At 44.3% G+C, this 22756-nt stretch overlaps 1 protein-coding gene across 2 annotated transcripts in view; it reads left to right on the top strand.

Annotated features, from left to right (window-relative positions):
- Positions 1-3873: 3873 nt before the first annotated feature.
- Positions 3874-22756, top strand: part of PNPT1 (polyribonucleotide nucleotidyltransferase 1) — a 31879-nt gene continuing 12996 nt past the window's right edge. Inside the window, exons 1-15 of one of the 2 annotated variants that reach the window (XM_035110938.2) lie at positions 3874-4123; positions 5189-5249; positions 5411-5485; positions 5726-5831; positions 6317-6366; positions 7485-7548; positions 7645-7692; positions 9259-9372; positions 11649-11835; positions 14674-14725; positions 15232-15289; positions 16879-16975; positions 17861-17963; positions 19281-19351; positions 21019-21055. In XM_035110938.2, coding sequence (XP_034966829.1) covers positions 3936-4123; positions 5189-5249; positions 5411-5485; positions 5726-5831; positions 6317-6366; positions 7485-7548; positions 7645-7692; positions 9259-9372; positions 11649-11835; positions 14674-14725; positions 15232-15289; positions 16879-16975; positions 17861-17963; positions 19281-19351; positions 21019-21055 — 1311 coding nt within the window. In that variant the 5' untranslated portion in view covers positions 3874-3935. The remainder of the gene's footprint in view (positions 4124-5188; positions 5250-5410; positions 5486-5725; positions 5832-6316; positions 6367-7484; positions 7549-7644; positions 7693-9258; positions 9373-11648; positions 11836-14673; positions 14726-15231; positions 15290-16878; positions 16976-17860; positions 17964-19280; positions 19352-21018; positions 21056-22756) is intronic. The other variant, XM_035110939.2, reaches the window with a different exon arrangement.

Here is a 22756-nt window from a genome sequence, read left to right as displayed (position 1 = left end):
CATTCTATACAAGATCTCAAAGCAGCTGTTTTATTACAGAAAAATTTCAGGAACAGACTGGAAAGAGAAGTTGCTGAATTGGAACTCATTACCAAGCTTAAAACTATGGAGCCACCTGGGATGAATAAAGACATTGGATTCTTATCTCATTATGCATGATCAAGCTTTCTTTAGCGCCTCAGCCCTTGCTTTTTGCCTGCAGGACCAATTGCAGCCATCAGCAGTCGTTAACAGCCATCTACAGGTTTACCACTCCCATCAGCCCATCACCCATTCCCCACCCACCCACCCCCACCCTCTGAATATACATAAGGGTTTGGTGGATTCTGTTTCAGTGTATCTGACGAAGTGTGCATGCACACGAAAGCTCATAAAATAAAATAATTTTATTACCAAAATAAAAACTTAGTTGGTCTTTAAGGTGCTACTGAAGGAATTTTTTATTTTTGCTTTCCATGGTATACCATAAAGTTGGTATATAATACTCAGAGCTATTAAATCTGCCTCTTCTTTGAGGGTTGCCAGTTTTTCAGCTGAATACTGCAGCTCTGTAGCTTCAATTGAAGTTGGACATTTAGTGTCACCAAGGTTCAACAGGCATCCTTGATTTTAAGTTTCATGTGCCCCTTTCATGTTGACAGGTCTCTTCAGTTGCTGCTGTTGTTTTTTTCAAAATTCACCAGTCATTATTATTGTTGTTTTTAAAGTATTTAATATTTTATTGTACAGTCGTACCTCGGATCTCGAACGCCTTGGCTCCCAAACAATGGAAACCTGGAAGTGAGTGATCCGGTTTTCAAATGATTTTCAGAAGCCGAATGTCTGGAACGGCTTCCGATTGGCAGCAGATCCCAATGTGGATATTTATTCCCTCTTTGTTCCTGATGTAGATCTTTACTCACCCCTTCTTCCCTGGCAGGGAGGGAGGGGGAGGCGCCATTTTGTGTTTCCCCCCAAGCACCAAAATGTATTGGGGTGGCCCTAATTGTGTGTATACTTAGCAGGCTAGGGAGTTACCAGGAGGCCCAAAGCCCAAATGCTGTTTAAGCCTTTCTTCCCATATGGAGCATTCTAAATCCAGGGAAATCCTTCATTGCCGATACAGACTTCCACAGAGCCTGGAGATATGCAATCGTGTATCCATAGCAGTGACCAGATGAGAAATGATCGCTAGGAGGGCAGCAAAGAGAAGAAACGCCATGGTGCATCTACAGCAGCACAACTGGGCGCCTTCAGAAGCCACCCAGATTGAGTGGGAAAACCTAGCCAGATGGGTAGGGTATAAATAATAATTACTATTCTTAGTATTAAAACGTGTCTCTCCCACATTGGTCTCTATAGCCCAGTGGTTCCCAACAGGTGGTCCGGGGACCCCCAGGGGTCCGCGAGCTATGCCAGAGGGGTCCGCAAGATGCTATTAGAATAAAAAATATATTAAATATATTTCATATGATAACAGATTTTTTGTTTTGGCCGCTTCCTGCATGAGCAGAGTCTAGCGCAAAACTAGAATTAGATAGAGGCAGTAGTTCTGCTGTATGCTGTTAGGTGGCGCTTTACAAACACTACTGTTTTGCAAAGAGGCAGCGCGCGCATTCTACTAGCGCTCACCTCCCCAAGATGCTTTGCGCGCGTCGGCTTCATTTGTGCGCTACTGCGCAGGTACCCTGTCTTCTCCATTCCCCTCAGGAGCGTACCCAGGATCAAAATTAGGGGGGGCAAGGGGCGGGAGGGGAGGGGCCACAGTGGGAATGTGGGCGGGGCTACGTGGCCTGCGTCCTCCCAGCTCTTCTGAGGAGGCAGCCCCAGGTTCTTGTTCCCAGCGCGAAGCTCCAGAGGCGCGCGGGGAACGCAAGCCTGGGGCTGCCTCCTCCGCGCCTCCCAGGTCTTCCGAGGAGGCGGCCCCAAGCTCCCGTTCCCAGCGCGAAGCTCCAGAGGTGTGCGGGGAACGCGAGCCTGTGGCTGCCTCCTCCACTTACACTCCCCGCTCCCGCTTAGCGCTCCTCCGCTTACGCTCCCCTCGCGCCTCTGGAGCTTTGCGCTGGGAGCCGGAGCCTGGGGCTGCCACGCTGCGCCCCTTAGCCTTTTGCTTCTAGGGGGGCAATTGCCCCCTCCTGCCCCCCTGCCCACAGCACTGGTTGCCCCTCTGGGCAGCTCGCCCCATCCCCCGGGTGCGCTGTTTCTGCCCCGAGCGCAGACGGCTCAGCCTCCTCCTCCTCTGCTTCCCACCCGGCTCCCCACTGTGCCTCCTGGGCTGGCTCCACAGCCACTGTCCCTGGCTGAGCTGCCCCTGCAGCTGCTCTGCATAGACATCAAGGCACCCAGCCAGAAAAGTGAGTGTGAGTGCCTCGATCCAGGGAGAAAGTGGGGGGAGGGAGGATCTTGGAAGGGTTGAAGGAGCCTGCAGTGTGTGTGTGTGTGCGTGTGTGTGCACGTGTGTGTGTGTGTGTGTGTTTGCTGCTGCTGACTGACTGTATTTCGAATTGGGGGAGTGTCTGTTTCTCCTGCTGCAGGGGAGAAAACTACAAAGAAGTGACTTCTTGGTGGGGGTGGGGAGAACAAGCGAGGATCCCTCCGTCTCTTACGTTTACACCCCACCGCTTTTGCAGCTCGATAGTGGGAGGGGGAGAGGAGAAAGTGTGATGGGTTATGGAAAGGGGAAAGGGGGGAGGGCTGGTCTGTTTCTTTCTGGCTGGGGCCGCGCCCCCCGCTTTTTGCATTGAGATTTCTTCTTTCTTTTTAGCTTGGGGGGGCAGCTGGCTTCTAGAGTAGGGCAGCTGCCCTAACTTGCCCCGTGGTGGGTACGCCCTTGATTCCCCTCCCTCCTCCCTGGTGCGCGCTGCCTCTTTGCAAAACAGTAGTGTTTGTAAACAAAGCAAGCATTTTCTTCCATGTGTTTCATGAAAAACAAATATAGGAATCGGCTTGACATGCGGTCAGATTTCAGAGTGAAAGTTTCAAGTTTGGAACCTAATATTTCAGAAATAATGGACTCAAAGGACAGATTTAACTTATCTCAATAAGAACTGAAAAGTAAAACTAACTGTATACTGATGGAGTACTCTGTTGTAACTGTAAAAAACGTATAAATATAAAATATAAAAAGACTCTTAATTTGGCTCTCACTTTTTAATTTTAGGATTAGGAATTAATGGGGGTCCTTGTCACAATAGCGGCTCGATGAGGGGTCCTCGAGAAAATTTTGTTGGGAACCCCTGCTATAGCCACAGCAGGTGCTGCAACTGTCCGGTAACTTGACCTCACCCCCCAAAGGTACAAACCTCCATTGCCTCCCAACACAGATGGATGCCAGCACAGTTTAGAAATGCAGAAACTAGATAATTCCAGCGTTTCCCAAACTTGGGTGCCCAGCTGTTTCGATATCGGGGTGATGGGAATTGTAGTCCAAAAAAAGCCAGGAAGTTGGGGGGGGGGGGGAGAGAGAGAGAGAGAGAGAGAGAGAGAGAGAGAGAGAGAGAGAGAGAGAGAGAGAGAGAGAGAGAGAGAGAGAGAGAGAGAGAGAGAGAGAGAAACTTTCAATAAAGTTCGTAATTCAAAACCAAAAAAAGAACTACAGCACCCACAATTCTTTGCGAGAAAGAACGCGCATCGAACCTCTGCTCCGCAGCGCCCCTTGCCAGGAACAGGCGAGCGCAAGAAAACGCCGCCGGCGTTCTAAGTCTCCTCCTATTTGCCCAGCCGCGGCATCGCGCCGGCCACTGAGCGGCGAGCTCCGGCGCGTGCGCACTGCCTCTGGCTGCTCCCTCGCTTTCGGGGAATCGAAATCGAACGTCTATACCGCTCTGTTCTCATTGGTTCGCCCTTTGCTCCGCCCCTTTGCCGGCGGTATTATCGCGGGGAGCCAATCGGCTTGCGCCTTTGTGCGAAGTGAGTGCGGGGTCGGAGGTCCCGCTTTGCCGGGCGACTGTAGTGTCATGGCGGCCGCCAGCGCAGTCTGCCTTTCGTGGCTGAGAAGTAGGGCGAGCGCTTGCCGGGGTAGCGGCGCCATGGGGCCCTGGCTGAGGGGTCCGGGCTGCCTCCGCCTGGCGCGGCTGGCTCGGGCTCGAGGCCTGTGGAGCTCTGCTGGAGGCCCCAAAGCGGTGTCTGTGGACGTGGGGGGCAGGTAAGGGGCAGGGAGGCAAAGGTGACTGGTTACCCTGCGCATAACAAGCGGTGTGTGTTTGCCTGTATCCCTTTTTCCTTACCTCTAGGGCTTAAAACCTACCAGGGTTCAGCCTTGGAATCCGTTTCCAAAGCCGCGCCTGACTTCTGGGGGTGTTTGATGTAGCCTCTGGCTACGTGCAGAGTGCCTTTGCCCTCACCGCCTTGCATAGTGAAGAATCACAGAATGGCATGGTTGGAAGCCCCCTCCCCCCCGAGAGTGACCTAGTCTAAACGAATCTAAACGCGCAGTCAGCCCGCCGCCCCGCCCCGCCCCCCCCCCAATCCAATTTGAAAGCATACCGGACACTGCTTAGCTTTGCAAATGTGTTTGTGGTTTTGTTACTGCTGCACCACACCGCTATACTGTACTTTTCCATTTCTTTTCCAGAGAAGGAGCAGCCTTGAGTTTGGTGTAGTTTTGTCCGCATAGCTCTTTTGCCACGTTCAATGTTATCCGCTCCCAAGGATCACTTTGCAATGTGGGGAGGGGAATTTTTTTTAAAAAAGCAAGGTGGAAGCAGAAACATGTTCCCACGCTGCTGTCACTTCTGGGCAGGTGCGGTAAAAATAATCAGTCCTGACTTAAAACATATAAATAGGCATCCAAACAAGATTGATGATAATACATATGTTCAAAGCTTGAAATTGCTTTCCTTAGTTAACGTGAGCTGGTAATGTTTATTTTATTTTTCCTGTTAAATCTGCAAGGTATATATGTACAGTACTGTATATAAATATGAGCAAAACTTGTGCAGAAAGACTCTTACCTCACAGCTGACCAACTTCAGTTTTATAGCAAAGTGAAAGTTTTTTAAAACGTGTGGGGTGCCTATTTCCATACCTGCTACATACAGCATTATGAAATTATGAAAGCACCTACAGGCATTTGCAGAGTGTGTTTGCCTGTCAGCTGAATAATGCAGCCCCTTGCCATACAGATCTAAGAGAAATATAAATTATTAACTAAGAGAAATATAAATAAATTTTCACATAATGAAGCTTTTCTTTAATTTACTTTCTTCAGAAAATTAGAAATCTCTTCTGGAAAATTAGCCCGATTCGCTGACGGATGTGCTGTAGTACAGGTAGAAAATTATTCAATAAGCATATACCATTGAAATATGATTCAGTTGTTTGATACATTTTGCCTATCTTTCCAGAAATATAGCAAATATTGATATCTCATTGCTCTGTACTGAAGAAGTGTGCCTAATATCTTTCTCCCCCTCTTTAAAAAAATGTTAAGCTAGGTGATACATCAGTGATGGTAACAGCGGTCAGTAAAACGAAGCCTGCTCCGTCTCAGTTCATGCCTTTGGTGGTGAGTAGCACTGAAGTATTTAACATAATGCATAGCTCTGCATAAAATTATACTAGTTTGTTATAATGCAAATATCTTGCAAAGAACCAAGTTAAAGCATTTCTAGACAAAAGCCTATAAAATTATTTCATTGTTCTGGGTGAATCAGATAAACTTGATTGGGATCTTGTGGTTTTCTACAGTGTCCTGTGCTTAATACAATAAAAGGGAACAATAATATTGTCTTTTCTGTTATGTAAGGTTGACTATCGACAAAAAGCTGCTGCAGCAGGAAGAATTCCTACCAATTATCTGAGAAGAGAACTGAGCTCTACCGATAAAGAAATTCTTACAAGCAGAGTAATAGGTATGCACTATAAAATCTGAGCTGTGTTCTATTATAACTATTCCAATAATTTCTTGGAAATTTGAAAAGGGGGACTTTGTTTTTAAAGGCTTTCCCCATGATGCAGCAGTTCCTTAATACATTTAGGAAAAATTGTGCCTTAAGAAGTGCTGCTTACCTTGGGATGACATAAACCTGATCCTAAGCATTCTAACCTGGATGCAAATCTCATTGATTTCAGTGGACTGGCTTCCAAGGTAATTGAGCCTTGCATGCATTTATTCCATGGAAACCAATGATACTAATTTCTTGCTGGATACAATCTTCATGTTTGCCTGGATCCCAGGAGATGGTCTTTGGGAGACAGTCCTGCTTTGCATCAGGGGGGATTGGCTTAACTGGTTTTATGTCCCCATCTGCTGCGGTATGAATAGCTTGTGAAAATAATTAGACATTGAGAGAGAGACAGAGAGAGATGACCTTAAATATTTAATACTGTTTTACAGATCGGTCCATTAGACCACTCTTTCCAGCAGGCTACTATTATGATACACAGGTAAGTTACTTTGATGACTTTTACTTCTAGCCTAGTTCCTAGTGTGATGTTAGTGCAGTACAACAATTAAATAGCTGCTTTGTATGTTGCTGCTAAAGAAATGTGAGAAATATAACTCTGGGTTGGATCCAGAGTTCTTTTGAGTGGAACTTCATGAGATCCTCCCGCTGGAGGAGGAGAGGAAGGCATTCTTTGCCAATTCCTCCGCCTCTCTGGCCCTGTGGAAAACTCCCTAACTCTCTTCTAAATTTTTAAACAAGGCAAAAATGAATAACATCACTATTGGACAACAAAACGTTAACAATCCAAAAAGCAAGCAGCAATAATAAATAATCAGCAGCGCATTAAGGGGAATCAACCCCACAGTACGTTGGGTAAACCTTACATATAGGAACAGCTGTTTGTTTTTTAAATGAACAGTTTTACATGGGGGAATTAAAAGAACATAAAGATGGTCTTCCTGACACATCTTTGTTGGGAGGGCAAATCCAAAACAGGAATCCTAACGTCGTTCAGAGTGTTTGTGGAAGAACACATGTAAGGCGATAGTCCTTACCCAAATGTTACTGATGACCTTTATAATTGCAGAGAAATTCATTTATTCAACTTCCATTGGTGCACAGTCTATAACGGGTAATACCCAGCTAAGTTGTACTCTATGGGTAGACCACATTTAAGTATTTTAACTCCATTGATTTAATTTGTTCTGCTCTGAATATGATGAACTTTTTATTATCACCCAACACCTTGAATATTAGCCTTCTTTGCGTACTGCTTGGGTATAGGTGTTACCATGTCTGTTTGGAGTGTGGCTGAGCTTTTTTTTCCCCTGCCCCTGAGGTTTTGTCTCCTTCCTTAAGCAGCTGTGCTTTGCCTTGAGCTTTCTGAAAAGAAATCTAAATGTGCAACTTCTGGGCAACTGGGTGCCCAGTTGCAGGTAGGCGCTTACTGTACCTGTTGGACTTTAGATAACCACAAAGAACGCATAGTTGGGAAATGCCCCATTGGGGACTGAGCTAAAGACATAGCCGCACTCCAGAGTTATCCTGGTACCTCCATATACATGAACAGGGCTTCTACATGAAATCATGCATCAACTTTTCTTTTCATTTCCCCAGATCCTTTGTAATCTTTTAGCTGTAGATGGTGTCAACGATCCCGCGGTGCTGGCCATCAATGGAGGTAAATGCTTATTTTTATTTTTTTGTAAACAAGACTAGTTAGTCTTAGCAAAACGGTATGAAGAGTTTTAAAGTAATGCATCTCAATTACTTTTAGCTTCTGCAGCCCTTGCTTTGTCGGATATTCCATGGAACGGTCCCATTGGTGAGTAAAGATGCATTAACTTAAATTTAGCATTGGTCTGAAAACTCGTGTCGCAAGTTTAAGAGGAATAAAAACAAACCTCACCAGTTTGAAGCTTTAAAGTTTTTTTAAAAAGAAAAAGCTTTAAAAATCCATGCACTGTGAAGGCTAGAAAACTTTAGAGGCTAGGTTACATTGTGTATTTTCCCCCAACCCAGGATAGATATTAAGTAGTGATTGACACATTTGAAGTCATTGATACATTGAATATATCAGAGCATATATAGAAGAATGAGGAAATAAAACTTGTAATGAATCATAAGAGCCGATTCCCAGGGGCCAAGGTCCCTTCACACACAGACACACTCAGTAAAATATTTGAGGGGCCAGCTCCCCCCCCCCAATTGCTGAGCATTGCCATTCAAATGGTGAGTGTGTGCGCATCTTGTGATGGATTATGTGGTATGGGCTTACCTACCCCCCCAATATTATTCAGGTTTGCACGCCTGTAATGAATATTTGGAACTACTCAAGAGGTGTTCTGCCTCTGAGCTGCTTTATTAACATTTTATCTAGATTAGTCTTGCTTCAGTCTTGTAAGAGCATCCTTGTAGCTGCAAGATTGGCCAATTCCAAAGTACCTGTAGTCGGTCTTGTTGCATAGCTATTGGCCATTATAGCTTCATTTGAAAACAAGTAGCACACAGACATTAGCTGCAAGCAATATAAACCTGATTCACATGTACAGCAAAACATCCGTACATATAAATAAACAAGACAGATCACATGGGAGCAGGGTCCCTTAAGAACTTGAATAGGCCATACTTCCCATCATCCTGTCTTCCCTTTTTTGTCCAGTCACTCTGGACTCAAAGCCAATTCAGTACTTGCTGAGGAGCATAATAAAGTTTAATATTGTGGCCAGATTTTTCAGGGCCCACTTCATTCCCTCTTGCACATCTCTCATGGCTTTCTGGTTGGTTCCTTTGGGCTCTTGTCCTTTTGGGTTTGTTTGGCAGATCTGTGCCAGCAGTGAATTAACATTCAGTCTGTGCAACTTGCACAGTGATTTGCTCCTGTCCTTCAACACAGTGGAGTTCTGCTTCGTCTTTACTTGAATAGCTGTCCAACCTCTCCTTGCTGTATCAGAAATTACTTTAGGAACTCATTGTAGTTTGCTGTGCAGCAAGGGAGGGGGCTGCTAAATTGCCTTCTGGGAACTAGTTCCTCAGTTCTCTTATCCACAGGTCACCATGTACTTGTCTGCTGTCAAAGCACAGATAGACCAAGTTGCATTGTACTTGTTTGAACAGAGCTAAATCCCCATCCCTATCAGTTGTGTCCAGTACAGGCAAACTAAGGATAGGCAGCTCTCTTAGCAGTGCAGCTGCTGAAATACTTGTGTGTCACAGCAAAATCTCCTGAATTAATTAATTGTCACACCCTATGCAGTTCTCCCAAACTGCATTAGCTTTTCCGTGTTAAAAGCACATCTGAAAAGTAACCTCACAAGCTCTTGAGTTAGTGTTGCCTTAGTTGCAAAAAGCTAACTGATGGAATATCTTAATTTATGGAGTATCTTCTCAGGTGCTGTGAGGGTAGGACTGATTGACGGCGAAGTAGTTGTGAATCCCACACGAAAAGAAATGTCTTCCAGCACTTTGGATTTAGTGGTCTCTGGAGCCCCTCGTAGCCAAATTGGTAAGTGATTCAAATGGATTATTTACTAGTAAAATGGCCAGAGTATGGTATGAAGCCATTTTATGCTATTTTAAAGCTAAGCAGGTGTCAGCCTTATGATTATTGTTATTACTGGTATCCTATTCATTTATATTCCACCTTTTCCCCTAAAGGGAACTTAAGGCAGCTTACAGCTAAAAAAATGTAAGGACTGGTGTGTTTTTTGCCTGTACTTAGCTGTTACTAAGAACAGGGGGAAAATATCAGTCCTTAAAAATAACAATTAATAGAATATCACAGCACCAGCCCTTTCCTTAAAAATAGTCGCTTCCCAAAAGCCTGCTGGAACAAGAAAGTCTTCACCTGCCAGCTGAAGGACAACAAGGAAGAAGCCAGCTTAACCTTCCTAGGAAGGGAGTTCCAAAGTCTGGGAGCAGCCATCGAGAAGGCCCTCTCCTGCATCCCTACCAAACCTGCCTATGAGAGTGGCAGCACTGAGAGAAGGCTTAGAATCAGACATGTCCAAACTTGACCCTCCAGATGTTTTGGGACTACAACTCCCATCATCCCTAGCTAACAGGACCAGTGGTCAGGGATGATGGGAATTGTAGTCCCAAAACATCTGGAAGGCCAAGTTTAGCCATGCTTGGCGAAGGGTCATTGGAAAACCTGTGTGCGCCTCTTTCCAAGGGCTGGTTCACATACGCATATTCATCACTTGATGACTAGCATGTTTGAGTCAGCAACCACAGATCAAAACACTGCAGTTAGACTTCATGTATCACCTCAGATAACTTCAGGCGCAATAATTCTTGGTTCTTGCACTGAATATTGAGGGGCTGAGAGATCTGTTGATGTGTATGAACCAGTTCTAAACTTCAGTGGTTTCCTGATTCCTCAGTTTTGAGGTCATTCACTAAATTTATAAATTGGGCTGAAACTTTGTAGGTAGGATGTCTTTCTTTGAATCAATGGTGCAACCACACTTGGAAAACCATGTACATTTCTTGCTGCCTCGCCTCAAAAAGGACATTGTAGAGTTGGAAGAAGGTAACCAAAATGATTGAGGGAATGGAGTAACCCCCCTATGATGAAAGGTTACAAGATTTGAGACTTCTTAGTACAGAAAAAGGACGAGTAAGAGGAAACAGAAGTATAAAATTACACATGGATGGTATGGAGAAAATGAATAGAGAAATGTTTTTCTCCCTCACCGAGCTAGAACTTGGCAACATCTAATCAAGCTGAGTGTTGGAAAGATTCAGGATAGACAAAAGGAAATACTTCTCACATCACATGGTTAAACTATAACATTTGCTCCCAGGAGAAGCAGTGTTTAGGACTTGGCAATATCTGGTTTTCAACATTGTGATATATCACCAGCAAAGCATCGTGATATACTGATATATCATGATGGTTGAAATAAGGATGGAGCTATGTAGAGGCATTGGCTGGCTTCACAGTTTCCCCCACATTGTGTGTGGTTTTTTGTTGTGGTTTTTTTTTTTTTTTGCATGGCACATACACACACACACACAAAAATCAAGTTACAGGTAGGTAGCCATGTTAGTCTGACATAGTAAAAACTAAATTAAAAAATTCCTTCCAGTAGCACCTTAGAGACCAACTAAGTTTGTCATTGGTATGAGCTTTTGTGCACACGAAAGCTCATACCATTGACAAACTTAGTTGGTCTCTATGGTGCCACTGGAAGGAATTTTTTTATTTTGTTTCCACACAATTCAAGATACATTGCCAGATCAAGAATTGTGAAACCAGATCCGATACCACAATATGGACGTCAGACCGGTTTTGGACAATATATCGATATATCGCCCAACCCTAGCAGTGATGGCCACCAACCTGGATGACTTCAAAAGAGGATTAGACATGGAGGATAAGGCTACAATGGCTATGATCTGTCTCCACTGTGGTTGCCAGTTGCTGGAAAGCTCAGGAGGGGAGAATGCTGTTGGGCTCAGTTGCTGCTTTCAGGCTTTCCACAAGCAACTGGTTGGCCCCTGTGAGAACAGGATGCTGGACTAGATGGGCCACTGGGTCTGATCCAACAGGCTGTTGCATTCAAACGACTGTATGTGATGTCTCATGGCTTATTGTTTCTACTTTGTCAGGATCAGTGTCATAATGAAATTACCTGTGTTGCGTGAGTGCAGGTTAAGTTGTTAGCTTCTCTGTTTTCAAGATCCACACTGGCCATTTGGGTTTCTCTGTATGTATCAGTCGAAGAAGACAGCTGTGACTGACTGACTTTCCCATCTCTGAATTTGAATAAATAGTGATGTTGGAAGCTGCTGCCGAGAACGTATTGCAACAGGACTTTTGCCATGCTATCAAAGTGGGCGTGAAGCATACCCAGCAAATAATTCAAGGCATACAACAGCTGGCAAAGGAACAGGGTGTTACCAAGAGAACTGTGCAGAAGCTATTCACTGCTCCTGAGCAGATTGTGGAAAGTACAAAGCAGTAAGTACACAAAAGGTTTTCTGGGCTACGTGGGCCGCAACTGCAGATATAGTAGCTGAATTTAGGGTTTTCTTATTTTAAAAATCTAAAATACACCTACATAAATTTTCATCCACCTTCAAAACACAACAAAAGCTGCTATGATATGGAAAGAAAAGGATATATTAAAACTGTTCCACTCATATGCTAAATAAGAGCTCTTGATCACTTTCTCTTCCGTTTGGTACCCTTTACTAATTATATTTGTGTTGGTAATTGCCTTTCTTTACTAATCCTCCTTTGTATGTAGGAGTCTACATTGTGCTGGTAAAAATAGGCTTGCTTAATCCTTGGTGAATGTGAAATTCCCTGAAATTCTGAAGCTGTGGAAGAAAAAACATTTTGGTGGGGGGTATGGAGGGATATGCAATATTTCATTTTTAGGACTGCCCCTCCTCCCCAAGGACCCAGGGATGGAGAACCTGTGACCCTCTGGGTGATGCTTTTTTCCAACCCCCATCATTCCTGACCACTGGGCTTGCAGGCTACCCATCTCTGCTTTTGGGAACACAACATGCGAGGCAGAGCAAGGGATCTGAACAGAACGTTAAAACCTTTTCACTGTGTGCTTCCCACCATCCCTGTCCTTAGCTAGCACTGCTGACGAAACTGTGTATCACAAAATACTGATCAGCAATGACGGTGGTGCTTTTCATCTTGGGAAATTTTCATTTTTGTAGCTGGCAGAATCTTTTGACCCATTTGGCCCCTGTCCGCCCAGCTGCTGATGTTGCCTTCTGTCCCTGGACAAGAAAATGGGACGGAGCTGGCTGCCAGGATAACAAGGCACACAAATTTCCTTTTCTTTAAAAAAAAAAAGTGTCCCCCCCTAACTGCCAGTGGGGCTTAAAGTGGGTTGTATTAAAAAAATAGCATTAAGTGAAAGCAACTTCTTAGTTCACCGTCTCTGTAAAGGCAGTTGGACTGTCTTTTATGAATTATGAATAACTCTTACCCCACGGTTTATTTTAATTAAAGAAGAAACCCCTCCCCTTTTTTTTAAGGAAAAAAAATATTTGTGTCAAGTTGCATATTTCACTTGGCACACGTGGTCCAATAACTGAAGAGAGCAAGAGGGGTGTTTTCATATGTGTGCAGTCTGGAGCAGTGAGGTTCTCCCTGTGAATTGTAGGAAACATGCTATTGAATCAGCTTGAACTTCCACCCTCTTCTTCACAAGCACCCTAAGCAATATTTTGGGATTCTGCCTTGACCAGAGAGGCTGTGAAGTGCTGGAGTCTGTCCAACATCTTTGCATTAAAGTGAGGATTGAAGATAAATTGAGTAACAAATCGGAACACCCAAATACATGGCAGGGGTTGAAAAGACATAAGGAGTAGAAGCAAAAATCTGACCTACGCTGAGTGAGGCTTTTTCTTCTTCTTTAAAGCAGTTGTACTTTTTAGATGTATAAAGTGAAACATAGTCTCGGCCATGAGACACCTTATAGGCAGGCTCCCTCAACCTCGGCCCTCCAGATGTTTTGAGACTACAGGTCCCATCATCCCCGACCACTGGTCCTGCAAGCTAGGGATCATGGGAGCTGTAGGCCAAAAACATCTGGAGGGCCGAGGTTGGGGAAGCCTGCCTTATAGCGGTCTTATCTTACGTTTTCTGGCAGGGTGCTCTTTCTTCTGTTGCTTCATGAAGTAGTTAGGCTTTATTTCATGCCTGTCTGCAGCAGCATTCAATCGTTCTTTCCACTGTGTTGGAAAGCTAGTGTCCCAGTAAAAAGAATAAGTTGGAAATTCTCATTGTAAATTTCACCTGTGCTGTAGAAAACCAGGTGCTGGCCTTAGACAAGTAATTCCCTCTCAGCCTCAACCTTCCCATCTTCAGTATGGGCACAACAGCTTTTGTCGAAGTAATTACAGCACTGTTGCAATTTGGCTGCAGTTCCATTGTGTTCCGAGTGCCTAAGGCGACGTGTTGGTAGTCTTCAGGGTCGCATCGCATGATGACTTTGTGTATTGCATAAGGACTGTATTGTTCTAGATCTAATCGCCGCTCAGTCCTTGTGAGTGTTGTTGCTTATACAGCCAAAACAGCAACAGCCATGTGTAAGAGGGGGAGGTATTATTATTGGGCTGAGGTTTGCAGAAATATTTATGATGGAAAGAGACACACACACCCAAAACAGCCTGATGACAGCTAAACATCTTCATTGAGTGATTGACTGTTGGAACGGGGAGGGGATGATACTGCCCCTTCCACCCCCACCTCCAACATTAACCTAAGATTGTGGGTTGCTCTGAAGAGGTGCCAGCCTTTGACTTACATTAGTCTATGAAATGCCTTGTGCCCTGACAGCATTGTTTAAATAAAACAAGAGCAGCGGTGTTGTAGTGATCTGGTGCCCACTATTCTGCTTTAGTTTTCTCTGTAGCAGTTCGTAGGATGAAACAGCAAGGGTAAACTTCCTCAGTATTGAACTGATGGAAATGGCAAGGCTTCTCTTTCTTTGCTTGAGAGACCTCTAACATGTGGGACTCAGGTGGGCAAAATGTGTTGCATTTATGCTTCTTTTCATCTTCTTGGCACAGCTGTTTGGTTTTTGCGGTCTGTTTCAAGGCAGATGGGGATACTTCTGGAGATAGAATAGATGAGGTACCAAAGAAGAACTGTCACTTGGGCCTTGGCCTGTCTGGCTAGGATTTATGGATAACACCTGTTGTTTTCTCTGCTTGTCCTGTGTTGCTGCTTTAAATGTCATGGGGATCAACCAGGTTGGCATTCAGATATGATTTGGCTATAATTTTTCATCTTTCTCTTTTCTCCCCCACCTTCCTGTGCTTGAAGCCTTGCATCTGGAAAGATCACAGCTGTGTTTTCTGACTTCACGCATGATAAAGTGAGTACTTAAATGCATTTTGGTAAATTGCGCCTGAACCACTTCTTGGGGTTTCCTTGTTTAGCTTCAGCCAGTTTTAAAGAGATGCACATAACTCCCGTTTAGGTATTTCAGCTCTGATTCCGTTCCTCTCGTTAGATGAGAAGTGTTCCCCATCAGTGGTGCCAGCATGCATACATTGGGAGAAGGCACAGGGTAAAAGCTTTTTCATGGTCTCAGCTGGATTATACATAAGCAGAGTTTGGATGGTCATGTGTCATGTATGATCGAGTTGAGGTTCCTGCTTTGCCTGGAGTTGGGCCAGGTGACTCTCGGGGTCCCTTCCAACTCTGCGATTCTACAATTCTATGATTACATCTACTGGGTGGGATGACTCTCTAGGGAAGTGTGTTTCTATGGCCTCTGCGTGCTGATGTACATTAGCTCCCAAGCGTAGGATGTGCAAGAGATTCTATAGCTCATCTTAATAAAATTCAGAATGTGTCAATGGATATCTTACATCCTAGATCTCAAGAGATGAAGCAATTAACAAAATCAGACTTGAAACAGAAGAGCAGCTGAAAGGTCAGACACACTCATAATTGACTATACATGTTCTAAAATGTTTTACTTTGCCAGGGTTTGTCTTACAGTTCTGCGTACGGCAGTCAAACATTTTTTCATAGACTTGGGGATACAGATATTTGCAGCAGCCTGGTTCTTACTCAGATGGTGAACCTGCATTGGGGCTGTACCACTTCTGATTGCCCGGGGGGGGGTGTCACATGTGTTAGAGGTTCATTCCCCTTGTTTGCATTCATGGGATTGTTGTCTATCACACGATTGTATATGTTTTCATTCCACAGAGTGGGGCATGACAGAGATAGCATAGCTGCCAAGTTTTCCCTTTTCTCACGAGGAAGCCTATTCAGCATAAGGGAATTTCCCTTTAAAAAAAGGGATAACTTGGCAGCTATGCAGAGATAGGATGTTTGTGTTTGCTGAAGTGGGACTCTTTCTCTTTTTGCTGTCTGATGCTAGAGAGAGAGGGAGCCATGTTTCAGTGCTCCGTGTGTGTTTATATGTAAATAAAATAGATTAGCCCAATGCTGAGTTGCTGAGGTCTGTTACACAATTGTGCAAACTCTGCGGATCTGTAAGTGTGCTGATGTCAGTTGGCATCAGTCGCTGTGATGTTCGGGCAGAAGAATGCTTTAGAAGCTCCCAAACGATCAACCAGGAGGGAGAGAGCATGCGAGTTGGGCATGTGTCTTTACCAGGGTCCTACTTGAGAGTAAGAGATCCCAACAATATGATCAAATGCTTCTTGACTCATTTCTTAACATTCTCTGCAAATAGAAAACCAGCACATGAGAGAGAAGATTGACATCCAGGGTGGGAGGATTTTTAGGATTGTATTTTTAATGAGGAGCATTCGGTCATATGTACCCCTGCTTTGCGATCCAAAGATATAAACATGTGTCTGGGCTGAACTGCACCCATGAGAACGAAGCCTATGCTATAGTCCTCCCTGTTGTGGGTGTTGAAGATGAAGATGCTGAAGAATGAAGCAGATGCCCCCCAAACCAATCTTCCATTCTGGCCTCCAAAGGCACTGAGAATACCCTTGGCTCATATTGGGCTCTCTACTGCTTAATGAAAAGAGACAGAAACCAGCCAGACACTGCAATCCAAAAACCCCCTTTGTGGCAAGCTCTCTCTGTGTGTGTGTGTGTGTGTGTGTATGTTATGCGGAAGTGTCCCTGCCCATGGGCTCATGCCAGCTTCACTGCACTGGTGCAGAGGTCACCATTCTGCCCACCAAACATGCAGGTGGACAGTAGTGTCACCAGCAGCATCCCTGTAGGTGAGGGGGCGGCATTTCAGGAGAGGGGCTGAGCCCCACTGCTGTCCCATGACAGCGCTGAGGATAATCAGTGTGTTGGCTCCAGGCTGGTGCAGCTCTTTATCTTCATCTTATGCCCCAGCCGTTCTCCTAGGTGCTTTGAGCATCAAACCTGTCAATGCTTTCACAACTGAAAATTTAAAGCAAGTGCTTCAGATGGGGGTAACACCTACTGCCACAAATTCCTTTTACTTCCCTTCTAGTCATATAGTTGGGGGAATAAGCGCTGTGTTTTAGCTTTTGTTTCAATTTTCTTCTTTCTCTCTAGAAAAGTTCCCAGAAGCGGAGTGTTACGAACTCATGGAATCTTTTAACGTCGTTTTGAAGGAAGTCTTCAGAAATCTTGTTCTGAATGAATACAGGAGGTAAACACGGTGTTTTCCAAGTCGCTGTGTTTAAACCAGGTTCATCCTTGGAATAAGGACACCGAAAGGCCGAAAGCAGCATCTTTGCACCAGTTTGCAGTGGCACTAGCATACCAAACAGCATGCACATGGTTCCTTTAAGGAATCGATGCTCTCACACACAGAACTATCAGTATGTTCCTACTTTGTGGTACACAGGTCCTGCCCTTGTTTGCACTTTAAGCCCATAGTTAAGCTTAACTATGGTTTAAAGGTGAGCACACGACATGCTGGAGCAAAAGGCTAAAAATTGCAGGTGGTAGGCAATTCCAGGAGCTAAGGCTCAGTGCTAAGCCCCCTTACTTGCCCACTGAATTTAATATATCTGACTTCTGAGTAGGCCTGGTTAAGAATGTGCTATAAATGAATCAAAAGCAGCAGTAAGCCAGGAACAAACCTTAGTTACAGCTTGTGGTTTGTTTGGAGGGAAACAAGCTATAAGCCCGGGTTTGGATGTAACGCTAGGCCATGTCACAGTTTTACTCCCAGCACTGCAGCAGGAGCAGGGGAGGAACAAATCCCCTGTGGTTTTAGTGCTGTGCACCAGTATGCTTTATATTGTGGTTTCAATCGAAAGGCCTTAAATCATGGTGAGTATGTTTAAAAGGCCATATGTGACCGACACCAAAACCTGCTCTCTTTGGGGCCTTATTTGACTGGCTTCAAATGTGTGCACATCAGGCAGGACTAGAGGCAAGGTGGGTAGCCACAATCCTCCCTTTCCCCCAGTTATATCCATAATAACACTTGCACTGGACTCCAAATTTTCATGAATGCAGGACAAATCTAGAACCGAGGTGGGAGGAACCTGTGGAACCTGTCTTCTCTGTTTCTTTACTCCCGTAGATGTGATGGTCGAGACTTGACTTCGCTTAGAAACATCACTTGCGAGGTGGACATGTTCAAAACCCTTCATGGATCAGCGTTATTTCAGAGAGGCCAAACCCAGGTATTCACTGATCTTCCTTTTTTTCCATTTTTTATTTTACTCAAAACTAAAAACACTGTGGTTCAGTGGTCGTGGGTCAGCAACTAAAATGAAATTTGCGAAATGGACTTAGACGGTGTGGATAAGCTCCCAAAGAGCATCCTGAAATAAACTTGATTCATTATTTGAATAAGTGCTAAATCATTCCTAACTTTCTCTGAGCGTACTTATAAATTTAGAGTATATGTATGTTCTCCATCACTATTAAAAACCGCACTGTGTGGGGGATGTGTGAGTCAGTGAATGAAAAGGTTCCCCGTGGGCGAATTGCTTAAAATAACAGCATCTATGAATCAGACCTGCTGCTCTGCTTAAATTGAAGGGTGATAAATTCTCTCTCTCATTCATATATATATATATATATATATATATATATATATATGAGAGAGAATCTAAGTTTGGCCTCATTGAGGGGTAGTATTTCAATAGGAGTAGGAAAATGAGAGTACCCCTAAACATAGAAAAAATGTTTAGGGGTGCTCTCATTTTCCTACTATTGAAATACTGCCCCTCAATGAGATCAAACTTAGATTCGCAAAATGTTTAGGGGTATGCATATCCCTGCATCCCCCAGGAAAAAAGCACTGTATATATGAGATATATGTGTATATTTACGTGTGTGTGTGTGTGTGTGTATATAGAGAGAGTGAGTGGGCGGGTCGTGTGTGGGTGTGGTAGTTCTCACCCCCCAAAAAACAAAATCTGTTCAGAAGAACTCTGTGTATATTTTACTGCAAGTTCTTCTAACAAATGTCAATTTAAAAGTTGTCACACCTTTGAACTGAATTAGTGACTTGCCCAGCTGTAATCGGTATCCGGTGGGGAGGGCTTGAATAGCAAATGTGCCCTCTAGATTGGTTCATAATTAGCAGAACTTGTAACCAAGAACGGGGGGGGGGGGGGGAGCTGAAGCTTGAAGTTGTTCTCTGACAATCAAAAACAGTGCAGTGCAAACCGTGCATGTCAATGATTCCCCTTCTGATATCATTGTGAGTTTCATGTGCCCAGAGCAATGCTTACCCTATCTGGATTTTTATGTGTTTTGGTTTTGAGTCGTTGCTACTTTCTTATTTGTTGAGAACTTAATTCCTCTCCCCTAAACCAGTGTTTCCCAACCTTGTGCCTCCAGATGTTTTCGGACTACAATTCCCATCATTCCTGACCACTGGTCTTGCTAGCTAGGGATGATGGGAGTTGTAGTCCCAAAACATCTGGAGGCACAAGGTTGGGAAACACTGCCCTAAACCACAGTTTTTTCAATAGACCTTTGTTTTCTAGGTCCTCTGCACAGTTACATTTGACTCACTGGAATCGAGTGTAAAATCTGACGTTATCACAACAGCTTTAAGGTATATATATATATGTATATATAACACCATCCCCCCTCCTTTCAACCCCCAACTTGACTTTGGCGTGTTAATTGCACCATGTGATTCTTTAGAACCTTGTGCTCATAATCTTCAAGTAAATCAGGAGGGGCCATAGCTTAGTGGTAGAGCTCATGCTTTGCATGCAGAAGATCCCTGGTTCAATCCTAGCATCTCCATTTAAAAAGGATCAGGTGGCAGACAGTGGTGAAGACCTCTCCCTGCCTGAGAGCTGGGGGCAGGCTGCTGCCCATCGGAGTTGATCAACTAGACTGTATGGGCAGATCTGATCGGGGGTAACGCAGCTTCCGACATTCGTATGAAATGACCTTTTCTTTGAAGGCAATCTCTCTAAACCATAGCTGCCAAGTATCCCGTTTTCGCCAGGAAACTCTCTTTTTTCCTACCGTTTCCCGGCGGTCTCCCATATTGGTTATTATCCCGTTATTCTCCCTTAAATCCGCTCCTGCCGGCGGCCATTTTTCTGGTGCCACTTTGCCCTTCTATGGGCACCAGGAAATGGCGCCGACATCAGAGGTCGCTTCTATGCGTGTCCGGAAACGCGTAGACACAACTTCCGGCGGCGGCATTTTCTGGTGCCCATAGAAGGGCAAAGTGCCACCGGAAGTTGCGTCTACGCAACTTCCGGTGTCGCGCGGCTGCAGATCCCGGATTTTTCCGTCCAGGACTTGGCAGGTATGCTCTAAACATGATTGAAAATGGGCATATACAGCCCCCTCAGAGAAATCAAGACTGGCCACATGCGAAAAAGAATATCAAAATAACGTAGCTAAGTTGAACTTGGAAGTAATCCTGAAACATTACAGTGCAAAAGTAGTTATTAAAAACTTTCCTAAGAAGAAAGCTACTGGGTTTTTGCCTTTGTTTGTTTCTTTCTGTAGGGACAAAACTTTTATTGGATTGGGCAACTAGAATGTGAGTTGGTTAATCCATAGAGGATAGTTCCAACTGGTTACGGACGAATCCTAATGAGTGGGGCAGATGTATTGAGAAATGGCAGGATATATTAAAACATGGACTTTGCTTTAACAAGGAACAGGAATCTAACAAAGGCTGCCTCATCTGTTATTTAGTATCAGAAAAACACTTCAAACATGCTTTTGCTCATATAGGTGGCAACCATGTTAGCCGTGTCCAATTGACACGTGATCAAAGACATGATCGGAACACCTGCGAGAAATGGTCACTGCCTGTAGGCAAACAATTACTCAGATAAAAATTATTAAATCTGTTGTTGGTCTGCTTACCCAACTTCGCAGTGAAGCATAAGGCGGGCTCAGATGCACTTTGTTTGAACGATAGAGTAGTTTACTGTACCCTAATATTGTTCTCTGAGCTCTGGTGGAGGCAGTTAGGCAGGGCCTTCACGGGAAAAGAGTTTCCCCTAGTATTTAAGGTATTACAGAAACCTTCCATTGTTCCCTAGCATTATGAGCCAAGGGTGCCTTTCTAAAGGTTTAAAGGAATTTGCATGGCCTCGGAGGGATGCTTTAGGTCCCTACCCCTCGTTTGTACCCCTCTCCCCTTCCGGAGAGAGGCAGAGTCGGCAGAAGCTTCAAGGGGTTCCTGATGTAAGTAAATTACTTGCAGCTCATTTAGTTCTTTGTAACACTTGTTTCTGTTTTTAGTGGAATAAAGGAGAAGAACTTCATGCTCCACTACGAGGTATGATAACTCACTTCAGCTTTATAAAAAGCATTTGCGCTTAATTATTAGGAGTAGTTACTCTGAAAACGTAGGGGCTTATTCTTGAATTGCTTTCTTTATATCTGGAGCCCGTTCCTGAGGAAAGCTGCATGCAGGCCCATTCGGAGCCTCCTCTAGGGAGATAGGCTGTATGTGGAATTGTTGCTCCATCTGCATTGTGGTGTCAGGGTGTATTTAGGGGTTGTATAGAGTTGCATGGTGCTATAATGCATTTATTTTAATTGTTTTGTGATTTTAATACCGTACACTGCTTTGGGTGCTCTTTTTAAAAAAAAGAAAAGCAGCTGAATATATACCATAAATAAAGTGTCTTCTCCCCTCACCCTGACTTTAATAGCACTGGTATTTGAAACTAACAGGATCCTTTTCACTCACACCTTTGCTTCTTGTTCGTTTTTGGAAAGGAAAGAACCTTTGTTGATACTGCTGCTGACAAGCTACATTCGCTGGTTGCTTTCTTCTCCAAAAGCAAATAAGTGGGAGGATTCCTCCTCCTCCTCCTCCTCCTCCTCCTCCTCCTCCTCCTCCTCCTCCTCCACCTCTTAATCGCAGGATCACAGGACTGTAGAATGGAAAGGACCCCAAGAGTCATCTGGTACAACCCCTGCAATTCTAAAGCATCCACAAATCTCAGCTAAAGTATCCATGCATCTCAGCTAAAGCACCCATAATTGCCTTTTCATAATCTCTCTCTTTCTCTCAAACACACCAGAGTGTGTATGAGAGATAGAAAGAGATCACGATTAGGGGAAGATTAGGTTTGGAGTGAGTCCAGCATACTCTAGTGGGGTGTAGTGGTTAGAGTGCTGAGCTAGGACCTTGGAATCCAGGTTTCAGTTCTTCACTCGGCCAAGAAGTTCACCTTGGACCAGTCACAGTTTCTCAGCATAGGGTTCCGAGGATAAAATGGGGAAGGGGAGAATCTTCTGCTCCACCTTCAGCTCATTGGAGGAAATGTGAGATATAAATGTAGCAGTAATAGATGGTGGAAATACAGTCATACTTTGGATCCTGAACGCCTTGTGATTCGCCTTGCGAGTCGAATGTTTTGGCTCCTGAGCGCTGCAAACCTGAAAGTGAGTGGAACCCGAAGTCTGACGTGGCTTCCTTGGTTTCCGAGCGTTTTGGAAGTCGAACGGACTCCCGGAAGGGATTCCGTTCAACTTCTAAGGTACCACTGTAATAACAGTAGCAGCAGAACCAAATAGGTGATTCCTGAAAATGTTCTGCAGGTGTAGCTGCTTGTGCAAAGGAACCTGATCCACTGGAAATTTTCGATTTCCCACCCTCTCTTATTAAGAGGATGATTTGTAAATCATCCCTTAACTTATCCAAGTTATACCGGTATTAGAGAGAGAGAGAGAGAGAGAGAGAGTAGTAGCACCTTGGAGACCAACTAATTTTGTTCTATTGACAGTGAAACTTTTGAGTACTGAAGCTACAGAGATTATTGTGAAAGATGGTTGAACTTCAGCATAGTAATAATTATTATCTGGCTGGGTTTCTGCAGTTTTAAGGCGCATTTAATTTTTTTGGAGAGTTTCAATTAGGTTTCAAACGAAACCTCTTTCATACTTTGAAACAGAAGATCCTGAAAAGTGTCTAAACCTTAAATTTAGGCACTAATTCAAACTTCCATTTGTACAGCATACTGTAGCA

This window comes from Zootoca vivipara, chromosome 3 (assembly GCF_963506605.1).
Source record: "Zootoca vivipara chromosome 3, rZooViv1.1, whole genome shotgun sequence".
NCBI classification, from domain to species: Eukaryota; Metazoa; Chordata; class Lepidosauria; order Squamata; family Lacertidae; genus Zootoca; species Zootoca vivipara.
Note: the sequence above shows the minus strand (reverse complement) of the source record. Positions and strands in the feature narration are given on the sequence as shown.